Source organism: Pelodiscus sinensis, chromosome 11 (genome assembly GCF_049634645.1).
Source record: "Pelodiscus sinensis isolate JC-2024 chromosome 11, ASM4963464v1, whole genome shotgun sequence".
NCBI classification, from domain to species: domain Eukaryota; kingdom Metazoa; phylum Chordata; order Testudines; family Trionychidae; genus Pelodiscus; species Pelodiscus sinensis.
The window spans coordinates 3,436,582-3,462,500 of record NC_134721.1 but is presented as its reverse complement, the minus strand read 5'-3'; the positions used below and the strand labels follow the sequence as shown (position 1 = coordinate 3,462,500).

Sequence of the window (25,919 nt, the reverse complement as noted above, 5' to 3'; positions counted from 1 at the left end):
GCTGAACTGTGTTATTTTTATGAAATTCCTGGGAAAAGATATTATTTTTGGAAATGCAAAATGTACATTAATCTGGCGCATATATGCCAGTTTGTGCTCCTTCCTTTTACATGACAAAATGATTCCGTTGACATGAATGAGAGCTGTATTGTTATGTTCTATTTTCACATGGGTTTATTATAACTATTTTTATGTTGTGAGCCATATTTTAAACTTGATGGATTTGAATATGGCTCTTTCTATCGACATTAATAACAAATTGAGCCAAACAAAACTTACGTGCAGCTTCATGGAAATTCCCATTATAGTCTTCATGTTCAGGTCTGTGTCTGTCTGTGTGTGTGTGTGTGTGTGTGTGTGTGTGTGTGTGTGTGTGTGTGTGTGTGTGTACACACGTACATGCATGTGTGTATTTTTAGAGAGACCTATATTTTCCAGGCTTTTCTGCAGTAACCAAAAATACAGTGATTTCACTGTTTAAAAACATGCATACCGTAATTTTAAAATCAGCATTTACTTTATTCTGAGACGTTTTCTAAACTGTCGTGCTGCTTTACCCATTAGTGTTTCCCTTGCGTGGCTCCATGTATCCTGGTCCTAACAGTCGATGACATCCATTTCCAAAAACTGCAATATCTTGTTTGCCATACAGATGACTTACCAGGGTCATGAGATGAAGCTTGAGTCATTCATGGCATTTTTCCTTCAGGCCTGATGGAATAGGAACTGTAACCGTAGAAGAGAAAGAACGTTTTGAAGAAATCAAGGAGCGCCTCCGCTTGCTTCTGGAGAATCAGATCACCCATTTTAGGTAAAGACAGAGGCTCCTGTTTTACAGTGGAAAAGGTTGCATTTCCTCACGACTCCATCCCATAAAAGATGAGTCTTTTAGCTTGTAAAGGCTGCAGCCTGTTGTAATTCTGCATAAGTAATATGCACTGTGCAAAATAACTTGGTCCAATAGGATGCCAAAACTTGCAGCTGCAGAAGGCATGAATATGTTCGTAGATGATAAACAGCTAAGTATTTCAACTCAACTTGCCCCCACAGTCACAGCAACAAGGAGAGGTCCCATATTTGACAAATAAATAATTGTGGGCAAGTAATTAAACACCCTGTGGTCTTATATCTTCCTCTTTCCCATTCCTTCTGCTTCATGCATTTTGCTATCAACTCCCATCTCTTCCTAGCACCAAGAAAGGCAGGTTTAACTTTGGGAATAATGGATTTCACCATCCTCAAAGCAGGGAGGTGAGCTGCCTCCTATCAATCTAGTCTTTTCATACAGTGGTCAGCCTCCAGTTCTCAAGATGAGACACGATGTAGCTCTCAATGCAAAGTCAATACCAGAGAGAATTTTTAGCTGCAATTCTCTCAAATAAAACAATGGAATTAATTAGTTATGCTCTGTGATTAGCATGGGATTATTAATTTCCCATCTTGAAATAAGTGGTCGTATATTGGTGAGTTCTCCTTTCCCCTCTGTTGCAAGGAGATGATCTTTAACCCTTCCTGATAGATGTAGTCACTCCCCCTCCCATCTGCCAGACAGATTTCACAAAATGGCAGGTCTGCCTGGCCCTTACAAGTCATCCTGCATTTATTTTTCGCTGTGGTTGAAGCATAGGGGTGGGTATCTACTCAGGCTTTGGAGCACATCACGAAGAATATTTCTGAGATTTCCTAACCATCCTGCTGAGGCACCTAATCCAAATGACTCTTTCAGGCTTTGATCCAGACTCTTGGCCCCCATGCAGCCACTTGAAGGATAGGGGCTTAATTTGAGGAAGTGAGAACAAAGCCTGTGCCTCTCGGTCTTGCTTATCGTCTCACTCTTGATTGTATTGGTATATTGGCCCATGTGCATTTGAGTTAATCTTTACAAATGGGTGTTTTTTCTAGGTATTGCTTTCCATTTGGCCGGCCCGAAGGCGCTTTGAAAGCTACTCTGTCCCTATTGGAAAGGGTAAGCATCCCACTAACAAAAGCAGGATAAAATTCCTTTGTTCATATTCAGCCATGCAGTAGCGTTTACACAGCGTTTAGATGTATGCATAGTTATATTAGATAATGTTAGAGTATCTGTTATTTCATGGGCATGAGTAGATTTTTGGTGTTATACAAAGTGAAGTCTAAATATTATGAATCATGGTCCTAATTCTCCATTCAGTTAGACCGATTTCTGTCCCAAGATGATGAAACAAGGGAACTAGGATTCAGTGGAATCGTGGTGGCATAAAACCGGTCCAATGGGACAGTGAATATGACTCTTTGAATTTAATGTTGGAAACTTGTCTGAATGTTCTAAAAAGCTTCATGTCACTGAATAAAGTAGTTGCTTGCAGAAATAGTACATGAATTAACTCTACAGTGACACCTTTGGTGGAGTCATCGGTGGGGTCTGAAGCTACAACTTCTGGATCCAAAAGCGTGAGTTTCTATTGCTTGATCTAAAGGATCAAGTCCATTGAGACTTTTAGACTTTGCTGCATAGGCTGGCCACTAGAGGCGGACAAAGAGCTACACTGTGTTAGTGTTGGGTACACATTCGTTTTTCGAATAACGATCAAAGATGTTTGTGCCTAGTGCCACAATAAATCGTTTTTTCTCGTGTCCAGGTTCTAATGAAAGACATAGTTACTCCTGTCCCTCAAGAGGAGGTAAAAACAGTCATCCGTAAATGCTTGGAGCAAGCTGCTTTAGTCAACTATACTAGACTATCAGAGTATGCCAAAATTGAAGGTAAGGCAATTTCTTTATGATATTAACACTTTTACTATGTTTCTGTATGGAAACTATGGCTAGCAATGATTTAAAACAATGAAGAAACTATTTTTTTGCTTGACAATAAAACTGAAGTCAAAGGAAATATGGAATTGGCTAGGAAATGTTTGTGTGGTGTTTGTTTTTGGGGGGATTTAAGAACAGAGGTTAGGTGAAATATTTCTTATTCTAGGAAAAAGGTGAAATGGTTAACAGAATCATAACTTCTTCTGAGTATTAGTGCGTTTGGCTAGTGGTACAGCATTCATTCTCGTGTCTTTGTTTTAAAAAATTGAGAAATATGTGGGATGTCATGTTTGTAGCTGAAACGGATAATGCTGCTGGCAGTAGAGTTCAGGGAAGAATCAAAATATAAGAAGCCAAGAAATGTTTTATTTCTGCTTCCTTGTTTGTAGCCAACTTAAAATGTCTTTTTCTGGGTTTTGTTTCACTGCCTTTGCTTTGTGCATAGTGGAAGTCATCGGTTGATCCCATTCTTGCATCAGATTTCTTTCTTGTCACTCTAAATCCAGCATGGCTGATATTATTGACCTTTTAAATTAGGGGGGAATAATAACTGGTGACCAGAGACACATGTAGCCATCAAAAAGACATTTTAAAATTTGCTGGAGGATATGTGTTTTGTTGGAGCTATGTAATCAGCTAGTTCCTTACATGTTAATTGGATTTCATTGTTACCTTGTTGGCTGCTATACAGCAATTTGAAACTCCTACACAACTTTATACGTGCTTGTAACTGAAAGCTGTATGTTCAAAAAGAATTTTCTCCCCTGGATTTTGGTTTTTTGTCATGTGTGAAATAGAAAGCTTTACTAAAGCTAGATTCACATTGTACGCCTTGAAGACATTACTGAAAGAAAAAAAATCACTGTCTGATTTGTTCCTTGCCCTTGTTTACATGAGGGTCTTGGTTATTATATGTCAAATTTTCCAGGTTCTGTACATATGTCCTCTCTTTTTCTATTTTTTCTGTCTGACAATGCAAATTGTGTACCAGTGGTAATGAATTCATTGTTATGCATCCAGTGAGAAACACTTAAGAATTGGGCACTAAAAGGATGTTTATCAACTCTTGACTTGGTAATGAGTGACAAAAATAGAGAAGGATTGAAGGTTTAATAAGCACTGTATTATCAGGCAATTTATCGAAGTACTCAACTTCACAGGATATGGTAATTGGTGTATTTTGTAAAATGCAATGTTGAAATATACTTGACGAGGATGGAGAAGGACTCAGAATCAAAAAGCAACTTTTGTTTTGATGGATGCTTCTACCAAATGCTGGCTTCCCTAGGTCCCTGTGTAAATATCGCTAACCTGTTGGTAAGATTTGCTCTCTTCTTTCAGATAAATCTATGCAAAAACAAACTTTATGATCTGTAAGTAAAAATGCATTCACTTCCAAAGTAGAACAGTTAGTGTGTACTTTCCTTTTGTGCCTCAATTCTTCTTGGTTCTGTTGATTATCTGCCCTCTTTTTCGCACTGTGACTTTTAGGTCTGGGAATACTTTGAAGCAACAAACTTTTTTTTTTCCAGCTCCCTTTTCAGAGAAATACTTCATTCCACACTACCTGCTCTTCTCTGCTTCTCTCCTCCCTTATTCGTGATTGGCCACAGCCACTTTTCTGTATTGCCTCTCTAAAAGTGGTTGTGACACCAATTTCAAAGCATGCTGGGATTGTTAATTCAAACAACCCAACATCCGCCAGCTGCATGCATCAGGTTTTCGCTCATGAGCATAGTCCACATCAAGCTACAATAGTCTGTAAAAACTAAATTACGTACATGTGATGCATTTCTCGATACAAATGTGATTTTGATGTTAAAAAGCTTCTATTTGAATATCCAGGCATTTAAGAAATACTTGTAACAGATGAGGAAATATTAGACGCAGCATTGCTTGAGGCTATGTTTATGAAGAAATACCTGTAAAAGCCTTAGATACTGAAGGCTAAAATCCTTAGTATCTTGGAGCCTTAAATCAGTAGAATTCTATTTCCCTCTATTCATGATGTTTCGATCATTATATTCTTGCAAACAATTCAAAACAAACCTTTAGAATCATGGTCGCAACCTCTTTTGTGACTCATGGGCATGCTGAATGGTTAATCCAGTAGATCTCCAATTTTAAATCTCCTTTTTTTCTTTTATCCTGTGTGTATCCCAAAATACTCTACAGCTATTTTCTTTTTAAGCTAATGTAACGTTTTCCTCTAACCTATGACCTATAACCTCTTTACCTCTGACCTAAGCCTCTTGCATGCCCAAATCCTCTTTTATAGGAAAAAAGAGAGAAATGTATGAGCATCCTGTCTTCTGCTTGGCCTCTCAAGTGATGGATTTAACCATTCGTGAGTACCTACCACCCTCCTCCCCATCCTGTCTTCACTCTTTCTGTTTTCATTACTTCAAGAAAATCCAGATCCAAACCAACTCACTTTCCTTGCTTCAAGTCTTTTAGCATTGGCTTGTCTGTTGCTTCTGTCTGTGAAACCCAGTGTGAGAAGTCCAGTCACTTTTTATCAGCCCGAAACAGGTTAGACAATACAGCCATTTGTTTGTGGTAAACTCAGATTGTCTGTAAGTTTTTTCAGTTATTCTTTATGTCTGTGACCTGAATGCATTTTTACTTTGCTTCTGTGTAACCCCAATTTGTAAAGTGCTTGTCACTGGTACACAATCAAAAGGTAGCAGCTACACTGGGGAACAATGAGCTAGAGGTCAGATAAAGGACATTTGGAAAAAGCCATCCCTTTTCCGGTGTATACGATTTTTAAACAAACCTGTGTATAAGATCATATGAAGCTGTCCTTTCTCTGTACATCAGATCTTACATGTCTTCTGTCTGTTATCTCTCAAGCAGAAATGCTCTACTTGTTCTCTTTCTAGATTTTATTTATTCTTTTACGCCAAGCTCTGGAGGGAACATACAAACCTGGTGCTTGGTGAGCTCTTGTATGTTCTCGGAGCTTAGTTCACTAAGTTTACTAATTTTCTATTTGTGCAGCATTTTCTTTCACCTCTGTGAAAGGAGCCTTTTTTGGTGATACCATGCTTCTGGGTGGTGGGAATCGCTGGGCAACTTTATTTTCTTTTCAAATGTCATATATCACGCATAACTAGGGGCATTTTGGTCCACTTGCTCATTAATCTTGCATATCTGTTCTTGTTTCTCTCTCTTCTCTCCTTGTTGCTCTCTCTCTTTCATATAGAGAATCAAAAGGATGCAGGTGAACAATTGTATATGCATTATAAATTGCTAGGACTGTTGAGTTTATATTTATCTTTGTTTTCTTTTCTAGCTCCTTAAGATATGTACTCCTATAGACTGAAGATGGAGTTGCAATAATACTTAAGGAGTTAATTTGTGCTGTCTCAACATACATAATATCTTTTACTTCTTCTTAAGACATAGGATAGATCAGAAGTATTTTATAGTGAAGATACAACCTGATATGGAGGGTTATTTATAGCAAAGATACATTTTCTCATTTTCCAAAGGAACTAAAACAAATTTTTGGCACAAAAAAGTTTGAATGATTTGGCCTTTAATGTAAATCACCGAATAAGCACACTTATAACTAAACTAATCTTCATTTTTGTTTTTCATATCTTCTGTTTTATGCCCTATCTGGGGGGGGAGGGGAATGGTTTCTTTGTTACTGTGTAACTAACACGACAGTCAGACAGAAGTTGTGTTTGTCTTTTTTGTCCGTAACATGTTAGTAACATGTAATGAAACAGGAGTGCAGTTCAGATAAATGCAACTCAAATGGGCTTCTTTTCAGAAGTGATTTTGGAATCGCAACCTGCCAGCAGTTTAATTACTGTTGCATACAAGGGCCTTTAGTTGGAAAGTTTTTGAAATCGGAACTGTTAGGGAAAAAAACCCTAAGTCATTATTCATTTGTTGTGAGGATATACTTGATTTCAAAACCTGTTTCCAGAAAGAAATTGGTTTGAAAAAGAAATACAGCCTCTGGGCTGCATGGGGGCCTCTTTCAGTAATATCATTAGGAGCGGCCCTTCTATAACTTCGGCCCAATATCTTTTTAGTTTTTGTTATGTTTGTCGTATTGGTAACAGGCCCTAGTCACAACCGCAAAAAGAATTAATTGTTCAGAAAACAAAGCGTGCATTTGCTTTTTACGTAAGTCCACAAGAAGCACCCAGAAATTGTATGTAATATTTCCAGGTGCATCCATTACTAATAATTACATTGGATTTAATTAAGCATAGATCCCAGTGGATCGGTAAAATAAGGACAATGGCCAACATCTTGTTAAAATCAGACACTGACTTATGACATGTTTAACATCAGGGAAAATAGGTGGGGTGTTTCAGAAGGTCCCATTTATCTAAAACACAACAGGATGGACATGCAGAGCCAAATCCTTTTGGCTTTACAGAAACCTCATCTATTTTGAGTAAACGGGGGTTAAATGTGAATGCTACTGCTCTAAAAGGTGTTTCTTTGTCTCAAGCAAGAATAAAATTGGGATGCAGCTATATTCAGTATAACACCCCCCGTGACACCCTCTTTCACTGCCTGACTCCTTCCCAAAGTGCACTTACATTCTCCCTTTCCCTTCAGAAATAATTTGTGGTCTTCATAGAACATTAAAGAGAATCATAGACTAAAGCCATTCAGGATTAATGACCTGTGTTAAATATTAATAAAACAAAAACTATCAACACTCAGGTTAAGGAATGTAAAAGGCTGGAAGAGTTTCCCTCTGGATACTTAGGGAAATTGAGGACTCACTGTTCTTTAGAAAAGAATAAATACTGAAGACTTACATCCCGAAAATACAGCAATTGTGAAATGCCGGGCAGTCATCAAAACGTCTCTGAGGATTTAAAGGGCCTGATTCCCATTTACACCAATACAGTGTTCATTGTTAGAGAGATGCAAAAGTAGCTTTTATTGCACATGCAAATCCAGCCCAGGGTGTTTAGATTATTTGACTTGGCAATTCATAGTTTGCAGTAAACGTGCTTCTCCAGCATGGTTGGACACAAGCACTCGTTTTACCCTCCTGCTTCCATGTGGGCTTTGGTACTTGGTTTCTCTGAGGAGAACAGTGAAGGTAAGAAAAGGAGCGGAGGAGGTAGCAGCCATAAATAGTAACAAGTGTGTTTGATGCAGATTCAGCCAGAGAATGAGACATGGGCATAAATGAATCAGTTTAAGGTCAGCCACAACTTTGTGACTGTAGCAGCACAGCCACAGCCCAAGGAAGCCAGGTTCCAATGAATGGGTTCTTGGCTGCGTCCGCAGTTTGCAAACACCCTCCCAGTGCCCGAACCAGTCCCCGTCCAGAGGTGGCGCATATTGTCAATGGTCCCCGCAACCAGACTCCTGGGCTGGCTCACCTCCAGAGCAGTAGCTATGGGAGATCAGCTGTGAACAAGACAGGGAGAAGATTGGCCCCACCCCAAATGGGACCAAGGGCCAAGAGCGTCCTTTTAATGCCTCATTTCCCTCCAGGTGGGGCAACGGGGGAGCCAGTGGTGGCCCCGACAGAGCATTCAAACTGCCCAGGCAGCGCCTCCTGGTGGAGAGAAAGCGGTTCCCCAGGGCAGCCAAGAGGAGAAATGAACAACATGGAAAGACAAGCAGCTCTGCTCTTCCTTCCCCACGTCCAGCGAGATCCTGGGGGAGGGAGTGACACTCTTGCTGGTCTCATCAGACCTCCCCACCCCTACACAGAGTAGATATTTTGCTTTCTGCTCGTGGGCGGGAGCAGAGTAGAAATGACGCGAGGAGTCCATGTTCCAAATTGCTGGGCAGGCTTTCTGCTATCATGGCACCTGTTTCTCTGCCCGTGATCTTGCTGTACAGGGCTGTTTCATACCTGAGTCAAGGCAAAGTCTTCAGTGCCCAGTGGAGTTGATCCGTAGCTAATAGAAAGGGTGCCCGTCAGCGTCCATGGGCTTCGGCTCTGGCCCCACACCTGGAGATGACATACAAATGGATGCCCCTTATCTGCAGCCTTGGACCAGCCTTTGCCAGGGTTCTTAACAGCAGCACTGCATCCTCCTATCTCCAAGCCATAGACCAGTACCAATTTATAATCCAACTCCTAATTTGTTTTTTTGTACTTAAAAATTCTCCCAGACTCCACGCAGCAGAAGAAATCCCATTCCCTGCCCCAGTGCCGTGCTGTGATTGAGTCTATTCCTCACTCTTCAAATTCTGCTCTGGTGATCCATGGATCTGAAGTTCAGTTTCCTCATGTCCCCATTCTCCTAATGGGCAAGGCTCCCCAGCGGATCTAGGTCTTGTAGGAGGCATCTCCGTACCCATGAGTAGGGGACACGGCGGAGCGTCACGTGAGGTGTAGGCTGAAAAAGGGGCCTGGCCTATAGAAGAGAATTGGGTCACGATGAAGCCAAAGTTATAAGACCACCCTGAACTGCAAAGGAGTATGGCGGACTCTAAGCATTATTGGTCTCCACTAGAGTGAGTCCTGGAACATCTTGCCATTCAGTGCTCAGTCAGTCAAATGTGAAAGGCATTCATTTGAGAGAAATCCAGCCACTCAGTTGCCATTTTGCTAAGCCCATTTTTGTATAATTACAGCAGGATGGATAACATGCAATGTTTAACAAATACTAACACTTTTAAATGAATTCCCTTAAGCCATTCTCACGCCCCTTCTTTAGTCGCTAAGTGATTCGGTTTTACCAGGATGGCTGTTCATGGATCTCGTACTCAAAAGTTGCACGCACGCGTTCATCATAACTGAGTTTTAAATTGGTGCGCTGACAGACTTACCCTGGAAGTGCTTGTTTGTGAATCCAGTTAGTGACCAGAAAAGTTGCTTTTGTGGTTTAGCGGATCAGCAACATAGTTTACATTTTTTAATATTCATGATCAATCCATAGAGTAAAAACATTGAAAAGAAGTTCCTCAGATAAAAGGGAATAACAAATAAATAAGGAAATTGCAATATGCAATTACATAACTTTACTAAGTAATTCCCTCAACAGTAATAGATATCCTTTTCCATTGTACGATTCAATCCTGTGATATGTACTACTACTTAATTCCCTTTGTTCTTTGAAATGGCATTATTGTATTTAATTGTTCACGTTATAAAGCCACCTGTAACTCATCTTACCTTATGATTACTAAAAGTTATTAAGACAGAACCAGAAAGGTCCAAATGGGTCATATTGTTCATCTTTCTGCAAAAGTCCCTTCCACTTCCGTGGGTGGAAAATGGCACACTGAATGTTAAAATGCTTCATTACTGAGCCTCAAAAGGGAGACAGTTATCCTTTGCCGCCATGGTGTCCAACCTGTTCTTGACTGGCCAAGTGGCTAGCATGTTGGATACCATGGCTTTACTTCCTTCTCCAAAGCACTGTGAATCTGATGAACAGTGCTCTCTAAGATATAAGTTTTATTTACTTACTTATTGGCCAAGATAATAATGTTTAGAAGTCAGGTTACATGTTGTGCTCTTGACCCATTGGGCTCTGGGCGTTAAGTTAGATAATAAGCACCTCCATCATCGAACTGAAAAAAAAGTTTCTGTAGGTTTCTAATTTCTTTCAATTTAGGAAACTACATTTTCTTTCGTAATAAAGTCTCTTTGGCTCATTGAGCGTCTTTTTTGACACATGGTAATTCACTTTCCCAATTTGTTAAAAGGTTCCTGTGCTATCTCCCCAGCTTAAATCAATTCTTATCTATATTTATCCTAACAGTGGCAGCTCTTTTTAACATGGCTCCAAGTTACTGTATGTACTAAAATAGTATTAAAAAAACCCTCAGCTTGTCAGGGCTGGAATATTTGTTGATGACTGCAAGATGTTCACCATAGTTATGCCTACAATATACAGGTCAATAATAGTTGTTTCCCATCTTTCACTCCAATTAAAATACCCACTGTTGTAGCTATTTTTATTAGTACTACAGGTTGGACCTCCCTGGTCTGGCACCCTCAGGACCTGGCCAATCCCGGATGAGAGATTTTGCTGGACCAGGGGAAGTCATTTTTGGACTTCTGCCACTGGCCCAGCAGCAGGCCTCCTGACATCCCACCTCTTGCCGGCCCCACTGCCCTGCCAATCCTGCTGGGCAACTATCGCTGCCCTGGCTCTGGGACCCACTGGGTAGCTGTGCACCCAGGCTCTCTGGGCAGCCACGCACACAAAGGCAGCCACATGCCAGGCCTCCCAACCCCGCTGGGAGCCCTGCTGTCATGCACTTGGCAGCCTTTCTGTCAGCTCTCTGTGGGTAGCCCACTGCCGTGCCTGCCCAGCAGGGGTCCTTGCTGCTCGCCCTCCACTAGGACCCTCTGGTTCTGCAACATTTGTGCCAAACTATGGACGTTGCCAGACCAGAGAATCCTGGTTAAGTACTTGTAGTACCATAAATCTGTGGTGTATTGTAAGTTTACATGATGTTTACTGAGTAAGGACACACCCAGCTTTGAAGAGTTTACCGTGTTTAGTGCGTAGCGCCCAAGAAATACTATCCAAACTATTGGTGCTTTTTTGTTTCTCAGTTAATATGTGTGTTTGCTTCAGCTTACTGGAAGCAAATGCTGCAAACTTTACTCATCTGAGTAATTAATACTCTTCCAAGTATTCCAGTTGCCAGACTATACCCTGATGCTAATTGTACAATTTTCTTACTTGTTCCACTGATAGCTGGGAGGCAACAATTTGCCAGATAGTGAGTGAGTAACAGGTAGCTGCTGCCATTCTGTTAATCATTCAGATTTTTAAGTCTCACCAGTTAGACGCACTTTAATGAACACGGTTCGCCAACCGGCGTCAAGCCCCGCTCGCCAGCCACGCGGTTCTGCGCTCTGCGCCAGCTCTTCCGGGGCGTAATCTACTCCCCATGGGCGAGTAGATTACATTATTTGTCTAGCCCTGTTAATGAACAATATAAAATATTTCCCAGATTGCTGCTAGACTAGAATAAAAAACAAAGGGGAAGAAAAGGCGTAAGATGGAAATCAAAGTGAAACTATACCTGCCCCACTAAATAAAAAATTGTAATAGTACTGTTAAATTTAGTAAAAATTGTAATATCAAGGTATCCATAAGTGTTCTTTTGGGAGATTACTGGCACTAAACGTTAACCCAAAACCGTAAAGAAACGAAATAATAATGTAGATAAATAACTATCTGGGACCACATCCAGCAAAGCACTTAGACTCCTGTGTAACTTTAACTGCCTGAGTGTCATTGAAAGTGGTAGGACTGCTTGTGTGTCTAAAGTTTAGCATGCGGGGTTTCTTTTTTTAATTCAGGGCCAATTTTTTTTTAAGTTTCTTTACATGACAATGATGAGGTCAGCAGAGACGGAAGTAACCCAGAAAGTATCAGTCCAGATGAGAAGTAGCAATTAGATTTCTTCCTGCTGATCCAAAAGGCAAGAGAAACAGCTACAGCTGGTTAATTCCCAGCAGCTGGTATACTCAGACTTCAAGCAAAACCCCAGGATTTGGCTCTTAACAAGTAAAAGAAATGAAAGCATCCAATGCTTGATGACTCAGTGAATTGTTTGGTCTCCTCATGATGAACCTGCCTTCATACATGGCACACTCCATCATGTGTTATGACTGGGCATGACAGTTTCTCCCGAAGAGAAGGCTGTACTAGGGGGGAAGCTGGGAAGGATTCAAGTGTATTCAGTGGGGCTGCATGAGGAATCTCTCTCACATCCTCAGATGGATGGAAACCACAATTTGCTGACAACTACACAACAGAAGTTCTCTTTTACACTATCTCCTGTACAGTTTTAAGTGACTTGCTCTGGCCTGCAGCATTAGCTGTCCTTTTGGACTCTGCGTTCATTCTTTTCCCCTCTTCAGCTTCTGATGCTTCCACCAAAAAAGAGAAAACCATGGAGGCTGCACTAGGCAGTCTTGTTCAACAGCTGCAGGATCCAGATGCCAATAAATCCCGAGAGATATTTTTCATCTGGGTCATTGTAGCCATTTAGGTCTGGAGCAATCTGTAGATATTTCAGCTCCTGGCAGTGCAGTAGCTGGAAACATATTTAGGCTGATGTAGGGTCAGATACCTTCAGGGCCTCTCCTGAATGAATTTTCCTTTGGCTTTGGTACTGTTTTGAGGAGCTCTCTCTCTGACACGCCAGTCACATTACAACACTATTTGGGAGGCAAACAGATTAAATTGTGTAGAGCGGCGTTGCCATAAGATGGCTAGTGGAAGCATCTGGGAGTCAAGATATAATAACTAGATATGAGAATTACTTCCCATCCTGGGGTCCTTACGCAAACTTACTTTTATAATATTTTGCTGTGAAATAGTCTCTACCTCTGTCAGTTGAATTTGAGGGCCATCAGTATGTAGCCGAGTTGAGTTCCTATTTAAATTTTGAATCACAATGAAAATCTGTAGCCTCATTCCCTAAAAGCATATAAATTCATTAGGTGGGGGTGTAAGGAATGGTTTTGAGAGAGAAGCCTCTCTGGTAGATGACATATGAAGACCAGGTTGTTTCTGGAGTTGATTGAATAGATTTGTTTCAGCTGTTAGCAGAAAAAAAAACCCTAATTTTTTAAGCTGAAGTTCTATATGAAAGCATTTTACATCTTAAAGGAATGCAGGGCATGTGGGTCTCAAACTGCTACTCTTTTAATGGATGGTTTATCAGAATAGATTTTTTGACACACTGATCATTTCTACAACGCTATCAGAACTGAAAACAACAAAAAGATCCACTTTGTGTAAACCAGCAGCCAAAGCCAAACTAACCCCCCTCCCAAAGCTTGGAAAATGCAAGCAAAATGGAAAGAACTTTTGGCAACAGAATGTCCAGATAAATATGCCAGATTCTGTACAAACAAAATTATTAAAATAGTCACAATACAGTACTTGGGTATTAAAAAGATGTCATTAAATATAACAGTAACGATAGCACCAATATATTCATCATATATGATTTGTCTATGCATATGCAGAAGGAAAGGCTATTTTCATAGAATTTTTGCTATGCTGATATTGTAAACTATATGACAGATGGGTCAAGTCCTGATTGCAGTATTCTAACATTTGGAATAGCAAGTAACATATTTGATAAAGCTGGCAAGTTTTATATATGATTCAACCCAGAATATAAAAGCCACTAGAATTCCAACTTGAAAATAATTAAATGAGCTGGAAACAATCAGAAGCCACACATTTTTTAAAGTGACAGATTTTTTTACATGTTTAAATTACACGAAGCATGCAAGAATATTTTATAGCTCCATTTTACCCACAGGGGTATTTAAGTCCAAAATCTGTAATTGATCTTTGCAAAGCAATTAATTCCTATGTTCATTGTTTCTATATTAAACCTCACAATAGGCACTGGGGTACCTTCCATGGGTAACCTTTCTTACCGTGGTGGGGTGCAAAAATCAGGCAATACTAGTTCAGGTTTCTCACCCACACCTAGACATTTCAAATTACTTCTTTTTTGCACTTGGCTACATGAAATACAATTAGCATTCAATTGAATGTTAAGCAACCCGATTACAAAGCAGTAGAATCTGCTGACTTCTAAAAGGCTATGTCTACACTTGCGTCTTCTTGCGCGAGTAATATGCAAATGAGGCTAAGCACTGAATATCGCCGAGCCTCATTTGCATAACTAATGAGCCACCATTTTTTTCAGAAGAGGCTCTTGCGCAAGAAGTAGCGTCTACACTGCCCCTTCTTGCACAAGAAAAACCCTCTTGCGCAATGCCGTCCTTCCTCTAAAGGAATAGGTGTAACGGCATTGCGCAAGAGGGTTTTTCTTGCGCAAGAAGGGGCAGTGTAGACATCTCCGTCTTGCGCAAGAACCTCTTCCACAAAAATGGCGGCTCATTAGTTATGCAAATGAGGCTTGGTGATATTTAACTCTTAGCCTCATTTGCATATTACTCGCGCAAGAAGACGTGAGTGTAGACATAGCCAAAATGTTTGTTGTCAAATGGTGTTATAATTGTGTAATACGTTAAGTAGCAATAAGCAGCTTATTCCGTTTATATTTTATCATTTCTGCTTTCTTTTCTTTCAAAGTTTGCATCTTTTAGTCACTGTTTATGAAGTCATATGTCTGTTTACTTTTGGTGTGTCTCTCTCCATCGCTCACAAACAGCTCGTCCATCTAAGCCTAAGCCACCGGCTGGGCCATCACGAGTCTCTCAAACACAGCCTAACATGATAAATCAGATACTCAAAGGCATGCCTAGACAAACACCAAGTACTGTAACAGTTTTTCTTTTCTTTTATTCAACCGTCTTATAGTTTAGTGGCTTTTCATTGGTTTAGTTTAGTTTAATATTAGGAAGCTTAGATCTACCTTGAGGATTCCTTAAACTATCTAGCGCGACCATATAGGCTTTTTAGAGCCGTAGAAATAGTAGTATTTATTTCAGAATGTCCACATTTTTTGTCTAGCAATGTCTGACATATGCAACATTTTCAAATATCAACGTCAGCACAAAATAACATTGTTGTTGCATAACATTTTGCATGATAACGATGAATATGTATGAGCTTTAAACAATGTTGTATGAAATGTTTGATAAGTATACGGTATACGTTTCACTTAACTGTCAGTGCTCCAGCTATCTCAACAGAATATTCTGATGTATAGTAACTTACCCAGAGAAATATTTAAAATAAGAAAAAAAAAGATTGACATCTGTTGGCTGCCAAAGTTGATAAAGCAAAATATTTTCTTTAAAGACAGCATCTCTGAGCAGTTGTTCTTATTAACACTTTTGTCTTTTAGCTGTGTTTGAGAACAGATCACTGCCATGAATGAGAGAACAAACTTACTGGGGTATCTAATGCTCCCTATACAGTCTATGTTAAAGCTCCCCTTGACTTCGGCAGGGTGGGAAGAGCACCCGTTTATTTTGGGAGGTCGTTGTAGCCTGTTGTTGCACAAAAGAAAAACACTGCCTCTGCTGAGGCACTTGCATGGATAAAAGAGAGAAGGACAAATTAATAATCAGCTCTCTAGTCAGTATTTGGCTTGATAAAATATTTGAAGGGAAACCGGGGACAAACTTTTCAAACTAGGGAAGAAGATAACCCTTAAGTTTGTATTTAGGGCCCAATACATCACAACGTCTGCCCAAAAAATACTTTCCTAGACTGGGGACGTTAGCACCGCATAAATAGCAATGATCTGATTTTTAAAGGAACCAAACCTCTATCGTGCCCATCACTTTCTGGTTTTATGCTCATCACTTTTTTAAAAATCCAGGACATAGATAGAGATCCTAACTGGACTTAGGTCCTTAATTTTAGGATTCCGATATTGAAAATGTTGTCCATTGTTTTTAATTAGAAACCATTTAATTGTAGAGATATGTTCAAAAACAGTTTCTGGTGAAATTCTGATCCTGAGACCATCAACATCAAAACACTCTTAGGCTTCCGAGAGGCCAAAATGGCATCCATAATGCTTGCAGGCCCTGATCCAGCAAAGCACTTACATTTGTGCTTAACTTTCAGATCATGCTTAAGTCAGTCGGGAATGATTAGAATTGTCAGTGGCGGGTGAAGGAGTTAGGTACCCAGCTCCAGTTGAATTTCAGCTGATTGCCCCGGTGCCTTTGAAAATCCAAGTCCCATGCCTTGCTGAACAGGGATGGACCTAAACAACTGTATACGGCATGCTTTGCTGAATTGGGCCATGAAGTGCAGCTCAATGACAGTTATTCCTAATTCTAGCAGCCTACCTTCCATTTTTTTTCTTTGTACTCCACATCTTTTGTTTAAAAGAAACCCATGTTGCTGTAATTTGGAGGCTGTAGCCCACAGATAATGTTCATAGGCTGTGGGTAGAGGGAATTTTGTTTTCAAATTAGAAATAGTTAATTTCATTATGAAGATAAAGTCACATCTTTGGGTCTTAGATATTTAATTCAATATCTGTAAGCCTTTGGTCCATGGTAGTCATCCATTTGCAAAATAATTTTATCACTCAATTGTAGGAGGAGACAGCTGAACTTGAGTTCATTTACAAGTTTAGTACTATCAACGTAGGCTTGAATCAAGATCTTAACTAGTTAACACACTAGAAAGGAAACTTCCCCACCTCTGATATCCACATCTCCTTATCCAATGCTGTGAATGAGACACATCCACTCTGACTTAATTAGCTTCATTAATACTGGTCCTACAATTAACAGGTAACTTCTTTTGTTGTTGTATATTCCCCAGATTCTGCAATTTCCACTCCAATTTTGGATGAGGTAGATTTTACCCATGAAAGCTCATGACCTAATAAATTTGTTAGCCTCTAAGGTGCCAAAGGACTGCTTGTTGTTTTTACAGTTACAGACAAGCATGGCTACCCACTGAGACTAATTCACTTTAAATTCACATGTTCAGTGAATTAAGATTAACTTTCCCGCGTGTTCTCATGGCGACACGCCCAAAGTCAGTTTTTTCCCCAGCTGTAAGCCACCAGTTTCTGTTCTTAGGGACCTATCTTGCTGGCTATGACTACACTACAGACTTGCAATGGCCTAGCTATGGCACTGCAAGGGTACGTCTACACTGTGGAGCTCTTTCGGGATACCGGAAATATCCCGAAACAGCTATTCTGCATCAATTGAAGCAGCCTGTTATTTCAAAATAAATTTTGAAATAAAGGGTGGCTTATTCCAACATCCCAGTAAGTTATTTTGAAATTTGGCGCTGTGTCCATGGATAAGCTATTTTGAAATACCATTGAAATAAGCAACTTATTTCAAGCTAAGGGACACACCCTTAGGTCTCCCCTGGTAGCTGCTCTACGCTATGAGAGAGCTTGGCATAATTAAAGCAACCGTAATTGGCAGCGGTAGTGATAGCAGCAGGAGAGCGCTCTCCACGCTGGTGCTTTTCTCTGTGAAACTTATGTCAGGCAGGGAGGAGTCTTTTCACACCCCTGACTGACAAAAGTTTTACCAACAAAAGTGCTAGTGTAGGAATAGCCACTGTTACATTTGGCCAGCTCCATGGAATCTTTCATTGATAGCTGGATGTTATTTAACGAATGATGGAATTTATATATGTATTTTGATTTCTAATGAAATATTCCAAAAGGCATTTCTCTACTGTATAGAAGACAGACTATATCGACGTATAAGTCTTAGTATGAGATGCACAGAAGCATTAATTTGGCTTCGTTGTAGAAGGATTGGAATTACTGCAGGATAGTTTGAAATATCTGTGTGTTTTCTCTGCCTTGCTTCAGTATTTGAACTATGTGAATCCTTTAATGGATTTTATGCTTTAAAGCAGTATGTTCCCATAAAACTGTACTTATAAACACGTATTCTCATCTGCTCTGTGTCTTTTCAACTTTTCTCAAGCATAAATCCCTTGTTTCCAGTAGAATTGTATTCAGGAGTAACCAGTCGTGAATTGGGCCTACAATTTTTATTTTATAGAGTTGGGTCCACTTACAAAGTTTCTACAAATTCAACATGTTATTACTGATTCCAGCGTTCCCCATTAAATAAATAAATATTATCTCTTAAATCTTTCTGAATAGGATCTTTTCAAGTGCATCCACTGCATATGATTGAAATTAATGTATCCATATTCTGTTGAACAGCTTATTTTTTTAAAACTCCATTTAAACAAAACTCTGAAAATTGTATGTACATGAAATATCTAAGAGTACAGTCTACCCAGAGAGATACATATTGTCAACAATTAACAGATCGATGCTGTCTCTAGGGAATTTGCTATTCTCATTTGAATGAATCAAGTGTCACCAACTCAAAATGGAAAGTAAAGCAATGCATCTAGTATTTTGAAAATCGAAGCTGGAGCACTGTGTTTTTATAATATAAATAACAAATGTGGCTTTACGGTTTGCTCGGTACTAATTATAGAGCATTTAACATTTGCATGAAAAGATTTTTTTTTTTAGTGTAATTAACTATTATGGGACGTTTTAAACCACTTAACCTAATGGCCATTCATCTAGCCTCTCCTATTTCACTCCATTTTAACTCAAGTTCTTGTACTACAGAAAATGTAGGCCGGTTAGTCACTCCTGCCAAAAAGCTAGAAGACGCAATACGTCTGGCAGAACTGGTAATTGAAGTTCTACAGCAGAATGAAGAACACCATGCAGAGGTGAGCAGCGGTGTTCCAACCTGTCTTTGGACAGGGGCGTGTTGGTTTGGGATAGCTGTGTCCATTTTGCTGTATCCCCCATGGGGTGAATGTTGAAGCACGCCACCTGGTTTCATATTCCTGTTAAAGCCATCTGGTCTTCTTAAATAACAGTTTCAAAATATATTTAGAGAAGAAATAAACCGGGGGAAGCCCGTTTTTAGCAGAGGGCAAGGGTAAAGCAAAGTTGACCAAATTCTGCTCGTGTCTCTGTTTCTGCATCTTTGCATATAGATGTCACTGAGAGCGGAAGCTGGCCAACTCACCTGACTAGTCACAATATAAAGTTTATCCACTATCAAGAAGGATCATGGGTTTCCAAAAAGTCCTAGGTCTCTACCTCCAAGCTTAACGAAATGAGTCCGTTTTAACGACCACTCAAACAGCATACACTTCTCACCATTCCACATGGTCGAAAGAATAAGCACCACAAATGTTCGAGCTGGTTTTGGCCTGTTTCTTTTAACAATTTTGGTTGTTTTGTTTTGTTTTTTACTTGTGTTCCTGGATGCGACAATTATCTCAAGTGCTTCTTTTGCTTGCTGTGGCTTTTCAGACAGCCACTCCTTTCTCAGCTTGTTTGGAGCATCCTGGCTGTAAGTTGCTGTGGCTGAAATAAATTGTTCCCTGCTGCTGATTATATGGGTGATCCAACACTTAGCCAAATAAGTAATAGCTTTCTTCTTCAAAGACTTCTACCAGAAAGATTCTTGTTTTTAATGGGACTTTCAAGCAGGAAATGCCTATCTCACTAAGTCCAAAATAGGTGAGGATTTCAGTAGCATAGGTCCTGATTCTGTGACCACTTAAACATGTGAGTGATTTCACTGGGACACACAGCCTCACTGAGGAGAATTTCATCTTGGTGGGACTACCCACATGACTAAAGTTACCTTTGTGTGTGTATAGCATCAGGCCCATAGTTCACTGCAAATCCAGTACTCTTTGATAAGTATTGTCAAGCTGAAAGTTTAAAGTTTAAAACTCCTACTTAGCAATGATTTGTTTGTAAGTTTAGTATTGTTATAATCATTCGCTATTTTCTTTTCTCCTTCACGTTTTTATATTGCATTAAATAAATTTGATACTTAATGTCACAGTCACCTAAAAAAATCATTCCGATGTATATTAAATTTATAGTACAATCTAACTTATTTCTACAACACAACCGTCCACAAGTCCCAACTAATGCCTGATTGCATATTTAAATTTCCTCCCTGTTTTTCTACTGTTCATTCAATCTTGGATGATCCTGGCAGGGGAAAGAGGTATGTGACTAACCTGAATGAAACGAGTCACCTCCTGTCATATTTCGTGCATGCCCTCTCGGTGCCATGTTTCCTAATGGGATTTTACCTGGGCTATCCTTGCTTTGTAACTTTGATCCAAGGAATGTAACAGCAACTTCAGAAAGACTGCTTGTGGAATTGGTAGCCCTCCATAGAGGGGTGAACGTGGGACAATATCCAGTCCACGCATGTAACAATGAGTCTATTTTACAAGCACTGCAGTTACATCCCCACACAACCCTACCTGCCTGGAATCTTTCCTCAGCCTGTTGTTACCTATGTTGTTCTGCATTTACCTGATCTATAGCACAGCACTGCAATAATGAAATAAGTAATAAACAGTTAGGATAATAATAGTCTTCCTTTCATTTTGTCTGTATGTAAACTGTGCTGGATATACAGTATTTATATATAGAGAGAGAATATACTGTGGAGAAGAGTGAAATAACCTTTATTTTCATTTATTTGGGAGGCTAGCTGTATGAGTTGGAAAGAGCAGAATGCCACAGAGCGACATGTGAATTGGGATAGTCTGTCGATAGAAAATGATACTTTATTCCACTCATTATCGACACTTCTGATCGTTCTTTCCTCGCAGTGTGTAGCTGTCTTTTCTCTCTCTTTTTTAAATTCTAGTTATTTTCAGAATGGCAGCAAGTTTTGAGGCAAGTGGCTATGATGCAGGGCACCCGTTCTGTGTGCTACATTGAGAAGATAAAAATATATTTCCTGGCATGGGTGGTGGGTGGAAGGCATGCCAAGCCCCACCCCTTCTGCCCAAGGCCCCGCCCACGTCAGCCCGTCCTTCCTGGCCCCGTGTAAAGATGGCCTGGCCCCCCCTGAAGGCTGGGGAAGCTAAGCGGCCACGCCGCAGCCCTAGCCTTCTCCACCAGCGGCCCTAGACTTAGGCAGTCGGACTTAGGCAGGTAGTTTTGGGAAAGTTGTGCCTTCCCTTGCCTATATTACCAACTGCCCATGCTTCCTGGTTCAGAACAGGAGGGTTTTGTTGGTGGCAGCGTGTTTGTGGCAATAGGGGGAAAGCACGTAGGCTCTGCTCCTACTTCTGATGGTGATCTGAAAGGGTGACATTCATCTCCGTCCAGAGGGCCAACACTGTCCTATTTTGAGAGGTCTAAAGGTATGTCTGCACTGCCATTAGACACCCGCATCTGCCCCATGCCAGCTGACTTGGGCTCATGCAGTTACACCCTCCACCCCCTTCATCCAAGGCCCAAGCCAACTTGCATTGCCAAGACGTGGGTGTTTAATGGCAGTGCAGACATACCTTAGGTGGGATTTAAACGGTGCAACGGAATTGTGCTAACCCCTGCCGATAGGGTGAATTTCTCCCCTGGGAGGGAAAACAGTCGATTGAATGTGGTTTTATCATGTGACTTTTATGGTATGTGCAATTATATCCACATTATTTCTTTTGTTATTGTGCAATATCTTGTTGAGATTTCATGAGATTTTGCAAAATAACTGCATTTTGCTCAAAGGAGACACCTGCAGGGATATTTATATGGAAGCTCAATTAGCAGGTGTGTTACACATGGTGACATTTTAATGTCTTGCCAGTATTGTGTATATATCATCATAAAAAATCTTTATGGTTAAGTTCATCATCTACTTAGGTTTTCCATGTTTTCTGCTTATATCAATGTAACTAAGTCTACCTTGTGGGATTAATTACTCCACATGAGTTTTCACATATGTTTTCTAGTCACCTGGAGTTAGTAAAGACCACCCGCAACCTGAGAGAGATGGCTCGTATGTCCCATTGGCTATTCCTCAAGAAAACAAAATTGTCACTTACTGGAGAAATTCCATCATGAGTGGCATTTGCACATTGGAATTAGCTTGCTTTGTTCTCGCATGTGTATGCACGTAAACATGCCAACGGCACACATTAAAAACTCATCAAACAAATCTGATCCGCCCCCCCCTCCATGGCCATTAATCTATGAGCAACGTTTTAAAAATGTTGGAGAAATTATTTCATTAGGTGGTTTTTCTTAGTCACAATAAGAAATAAAATTGCCCAGACAACAGTGCAGAAGAAACCTCCATTGTACATTATGTACACAACTATAATACATGAGCGCTATCGACTCATGTCTTTTCACTCATCAAGTGTCTCCCAAGTTGATTCTTCTCCGCCTGGAAGAATGAGTGTAAATGTCATAAGACCTAAGCCTTCATGTATTTTTAATCTTGGTCTCTCTCTATGTATATGTATGTATATGTATATATGTATTTTAATTCTTTGAAGATATGCATATATACATGTGTACTAGTGTGTAAGATATACGGTATTAGGTGTGTTTGTCAAGAAAGCACACTTTTTTTCCCCCTTAAATCACACATGAAACAGAGCAGGTAAGTAGATGGTTGCTAACATTGAAAGAGATTTTTGAATAATGAAATGTTACTGCTTTCATTGCAAGAAATTAACTGCCTCTCTATGGAAAGGGGAGGGTGGATCCCAGACATGAGTTGGAGAATTATGAAAGTAGAGCTTGATCATGCCAGCAGAAATTAAAGTATGACTGTGTTTTTTCGGAAGGATCACGTAATTTCTTTGTTCATTTCTTTTTAAAAAAATTCTCTCTCATGAAAGCAGGTTTTCTTGCAGGAATAAACATCCTGGGATTTGTTGGAGAAAAGATTATTTTTCTCCTCCCAAAATACACTTGACCCTCTTTAATCTGGCATCCCTGGGAAACAAGCTATGCCAGGTTAAAGATTTTGCTGGGCCAGGGAGGGCTCTGCGGGGGCTAGGTGTGAGGGAGGGATGAGGTGTTGAGACTGGGCATGATAGGGATGGGGTGCTTACCTGGCACCCTGCTCCTAGGGGCACATGTAGCTCCACCCTCTCACCCCCACCCACCCCCCGGCACCACTCTGCCACTATGGAAGCAGCAGAGAAAAGCCACAGGGGAAGCGTGTTGCTGCGCTGCCGTTCCCCCAGCGGGGGGCGAGAGAGCGGCAGTGCGCATAGCTGTTTCCTCCTCCATACCAGAGGTGTTCCCAGATTAGGGACACCCAGAGTAAGGAGGTTCAAGTGTAGTGATTTTGTTCCTCTTCCTGGACAGCATTCCTAGCACTCAGCTCCCTTTGATAAAAACTTAGCAAAGAGACAGCATTTTACATTCTTCAGAAACAAAGGACTCGTCAGGAAAAAGTAGCCTCATAAGTGTCAAACTCTTCTAAATTAGGGTGTGGGGTTTTTTTATATAATTTGCTTTAAAGGGACACTGGCAGCCACCATAGCCTTTATATTTTTTTTACCTTTTGGATCTAATTTGAGCAGAGGTTGAAATGAAAATTGATTCCTGCCATTTTTGCTTCAAAGGCGCTTGCTGTTCAAGAGTATTGTGTAAAAATACCGTGGCATCAAAGCGGCATTTTCACACTTTTCCTCCTTCCCCTTTTGGACACAAATCCCATAGAGAGACGCTCACAGCCCTCATTCACACTCAGCTGGGCTGAGCTACCTCACATTGTGCTGGGCAGTGTTGAGTAACAACAGGTTGGACCTCCCTGGACATCCAGACCACCAATGAGCCGGTCTAGAGAGTTTCCAGGGCTGGCTTACCATGAGGTGAACTGAGGCAGCCACCTCAGGTGTCAGACTGTGGGGTGGGGAGGGGGGGTGCCACTAGGACCCAGAGTGTAGAAAATTGTGTCTGCTGCTGGTGCATATGTATTCTCTCTGCTCTAGATGCACAGAGATGGTGGAGTGCCATGAGAGGAGTAGAACAGGAAGGAGGCAGAATTGAGACCTTTCAAAGTTTTGGCCCAAGCAAGGAGGCATGGGGGCATCATTTAAGCTCCCTGCTTCAGGTGCCAAAATGTTGTGGGCCGGCCCTGAGAGTTTCAGCCTGTACTCTACAAACATGTTAGCAAAAGTCCACGACTGCCTTTGCAGCTGACCCTGGGCTCCCTGAACATCCAGGGGAGCAGATTTTTTATTTATATATATATTTTTAGCAGTGATGCCTGACAGTTGTCAGTCTCCAGTCGGCCCAGACTAGGGCTGTGTGTTGCTATGTCGGGGAATTTTCTTTGTGCTGCTTCAGGGAGGAAATAAAACTGCCCCCAGGTCACTATCCAGGGTAGCATGAGGCCCTCCCCACAGTGCCAGCACAGAAACGCTACTGGGCCTGGTGAGGGAGATGGAGCCACAGTTTTTCCCATTCTCTGCCCTTTCCCCCCCTCATCCTGCCCACTTGAGCAATGGGGTGGAGCTACTCTGGCCGGGCCTGCTTCCCTCCACAGGCAGAGTGCGGTCCTGCACCGTGCCAGGGCCTGCCCTACGGGTCCTCCTGCTAGCACACGAGGCAGGCCTCGCCTACACAGTTAGGACTGTACCAAAAAAGTGGTTTTTGTTTATGCTCCCTCTAGAGTCCGGCTGAACTCTCCACCCCGCACTCTCCCACGGGGCGGGGGCTGATTCTTGGCTCTTTTCCGCTGGTTTTATGTTGGTGTGACTCTGAGGTCAGTGGAGACAGAGCCACATAACACTGGGAGAATGAAACGGAGACTCGGCCTCGTGGCTGTTCTGCTTGTGTAGTTAGAAGCTGAGCACCAGGGAGGGATTCTACCGCTGGCAGTAATGTTGTGAGGTACAGGTATCGGAATATGGCAAAATACCTTCCTTACTCTCATGGTGGGTTAATGTTAAGCTCCGCCCCATCCTAAACCAAGTGAAATAATAAGGCTTAATGAGCAAATGCTGCTGTCATTGTGCCCTAAGAAAAATAAACGTCCAGTCAGGTCTACTAGAAACTTCTTTTCAGGAGGCAAAAATACATATTCCTGGCTGACAGGTTCTCTTTAAACTGGCATGTTTATTCTCAGTCGTCTTTGTTTCATCTTTCTAGTCCAGTGCCTATTTTTTAGGTTTCCTTCTCTTGGAAATATGGGTGCTATTTCTTAGCTAGCTACCTTAAATCTTTGAGGAGTTTCCTATCACCTAAAAATTACTGCACACAGTCCTATTGGCAGCACCGCTCATACTGCATGTTCCCAGCCAGAAGCGATGACTAAACACGCATGCATGTGTTTGAAACACATTCACATCTGAGCCATGTATGATGTGAATGTCACTTCAGAGAACCTGTCCGGTGAATTTCAAAGTCCCATGTGCATGACAATGAGTTACTTCACTGATATTTTTTGGTTTTCAAGTGTATATATGTTTCCTGTCTCAGTAAGGTCCTGGCTTGATTTTGATGTTTTAATCTTGGTATCCTGACATGTCTATCTCACAGTTCTGAAAATGGTTAAAAACACATTCATAATAAGTGGCATTGTAAACTATGCTAATAAGTTTAAAGAGCTTTATACCTAACCATGTAAAATCACAGGTGCTGTAGTAATTTTTACTGGTGATGCTATTTCTAAATAAGAGTGAGAGATTTTAGGGCAGAGTATAAAAGTGTAGGCTTCTAGCATTTCAAGATGAATAGTCTTAGTGATTCCAAATAAATTTTAAAACCATTGAAAAACAGAGCAGAAAACCCACAAACACAGTGAAGAAACTCCCAGATTTCTATACCTTAGAATAAGAACTAGTTGACTTCTCCAGTAAACAGCATGATTCAAGACTCTTTTTCAGTGGGTTATTGTAAATTGAACAGACACTTTCTTTGTCATGTTACAACTGATTATTCTTAGAGTG

At 40.8% G+C, this 25,919-nt stretch overlaps 1 protein-coding gene across 12 annotated transcripts in view; it reads left to right on the top strand.

The window, feature by feature from the left end:
* Window positions 1-25,919, top strand: part of CADPS (calcium dependent secretion activator) — a 422,307-nt gene that overhangs the window by 315,684 nt on the left and 80,704 nt on the right. For 5 of the 12 annotated variants that reach the window (XM_075938476.1, XM_075938477.1, XM_075938474.1 and 2 more), the window contains 5 exons: window positions 710-811; window positions 1,903-1,966; window positions 2,619-2,742; window positions 5,999-6,016; window positions 18,799-18,905. In XM_075938476.1, the coding sequence (XP_075794591.1) occupies window positions 710-811; window positions 1,903-1,966; window positions 2,619-2,742; window positions 5,999-6,016; window positions 18,799-18,905 (415 nt within the window). Of the gene's footprint in view, window positions 1-709; window positions 812-1,902; window positions 1,967-2,618; window positions 2,743-5,068; window positions 5,138-5,998; window positions 6,017-18,798; window positions 18,906-25,919 lie in introns of all 12 variants that reach the window. The other 7 variants (XM_075938479.1, XM_075938475.1, XM_075938480.1 and 4 more) reach the window with 2 other exon arrangements.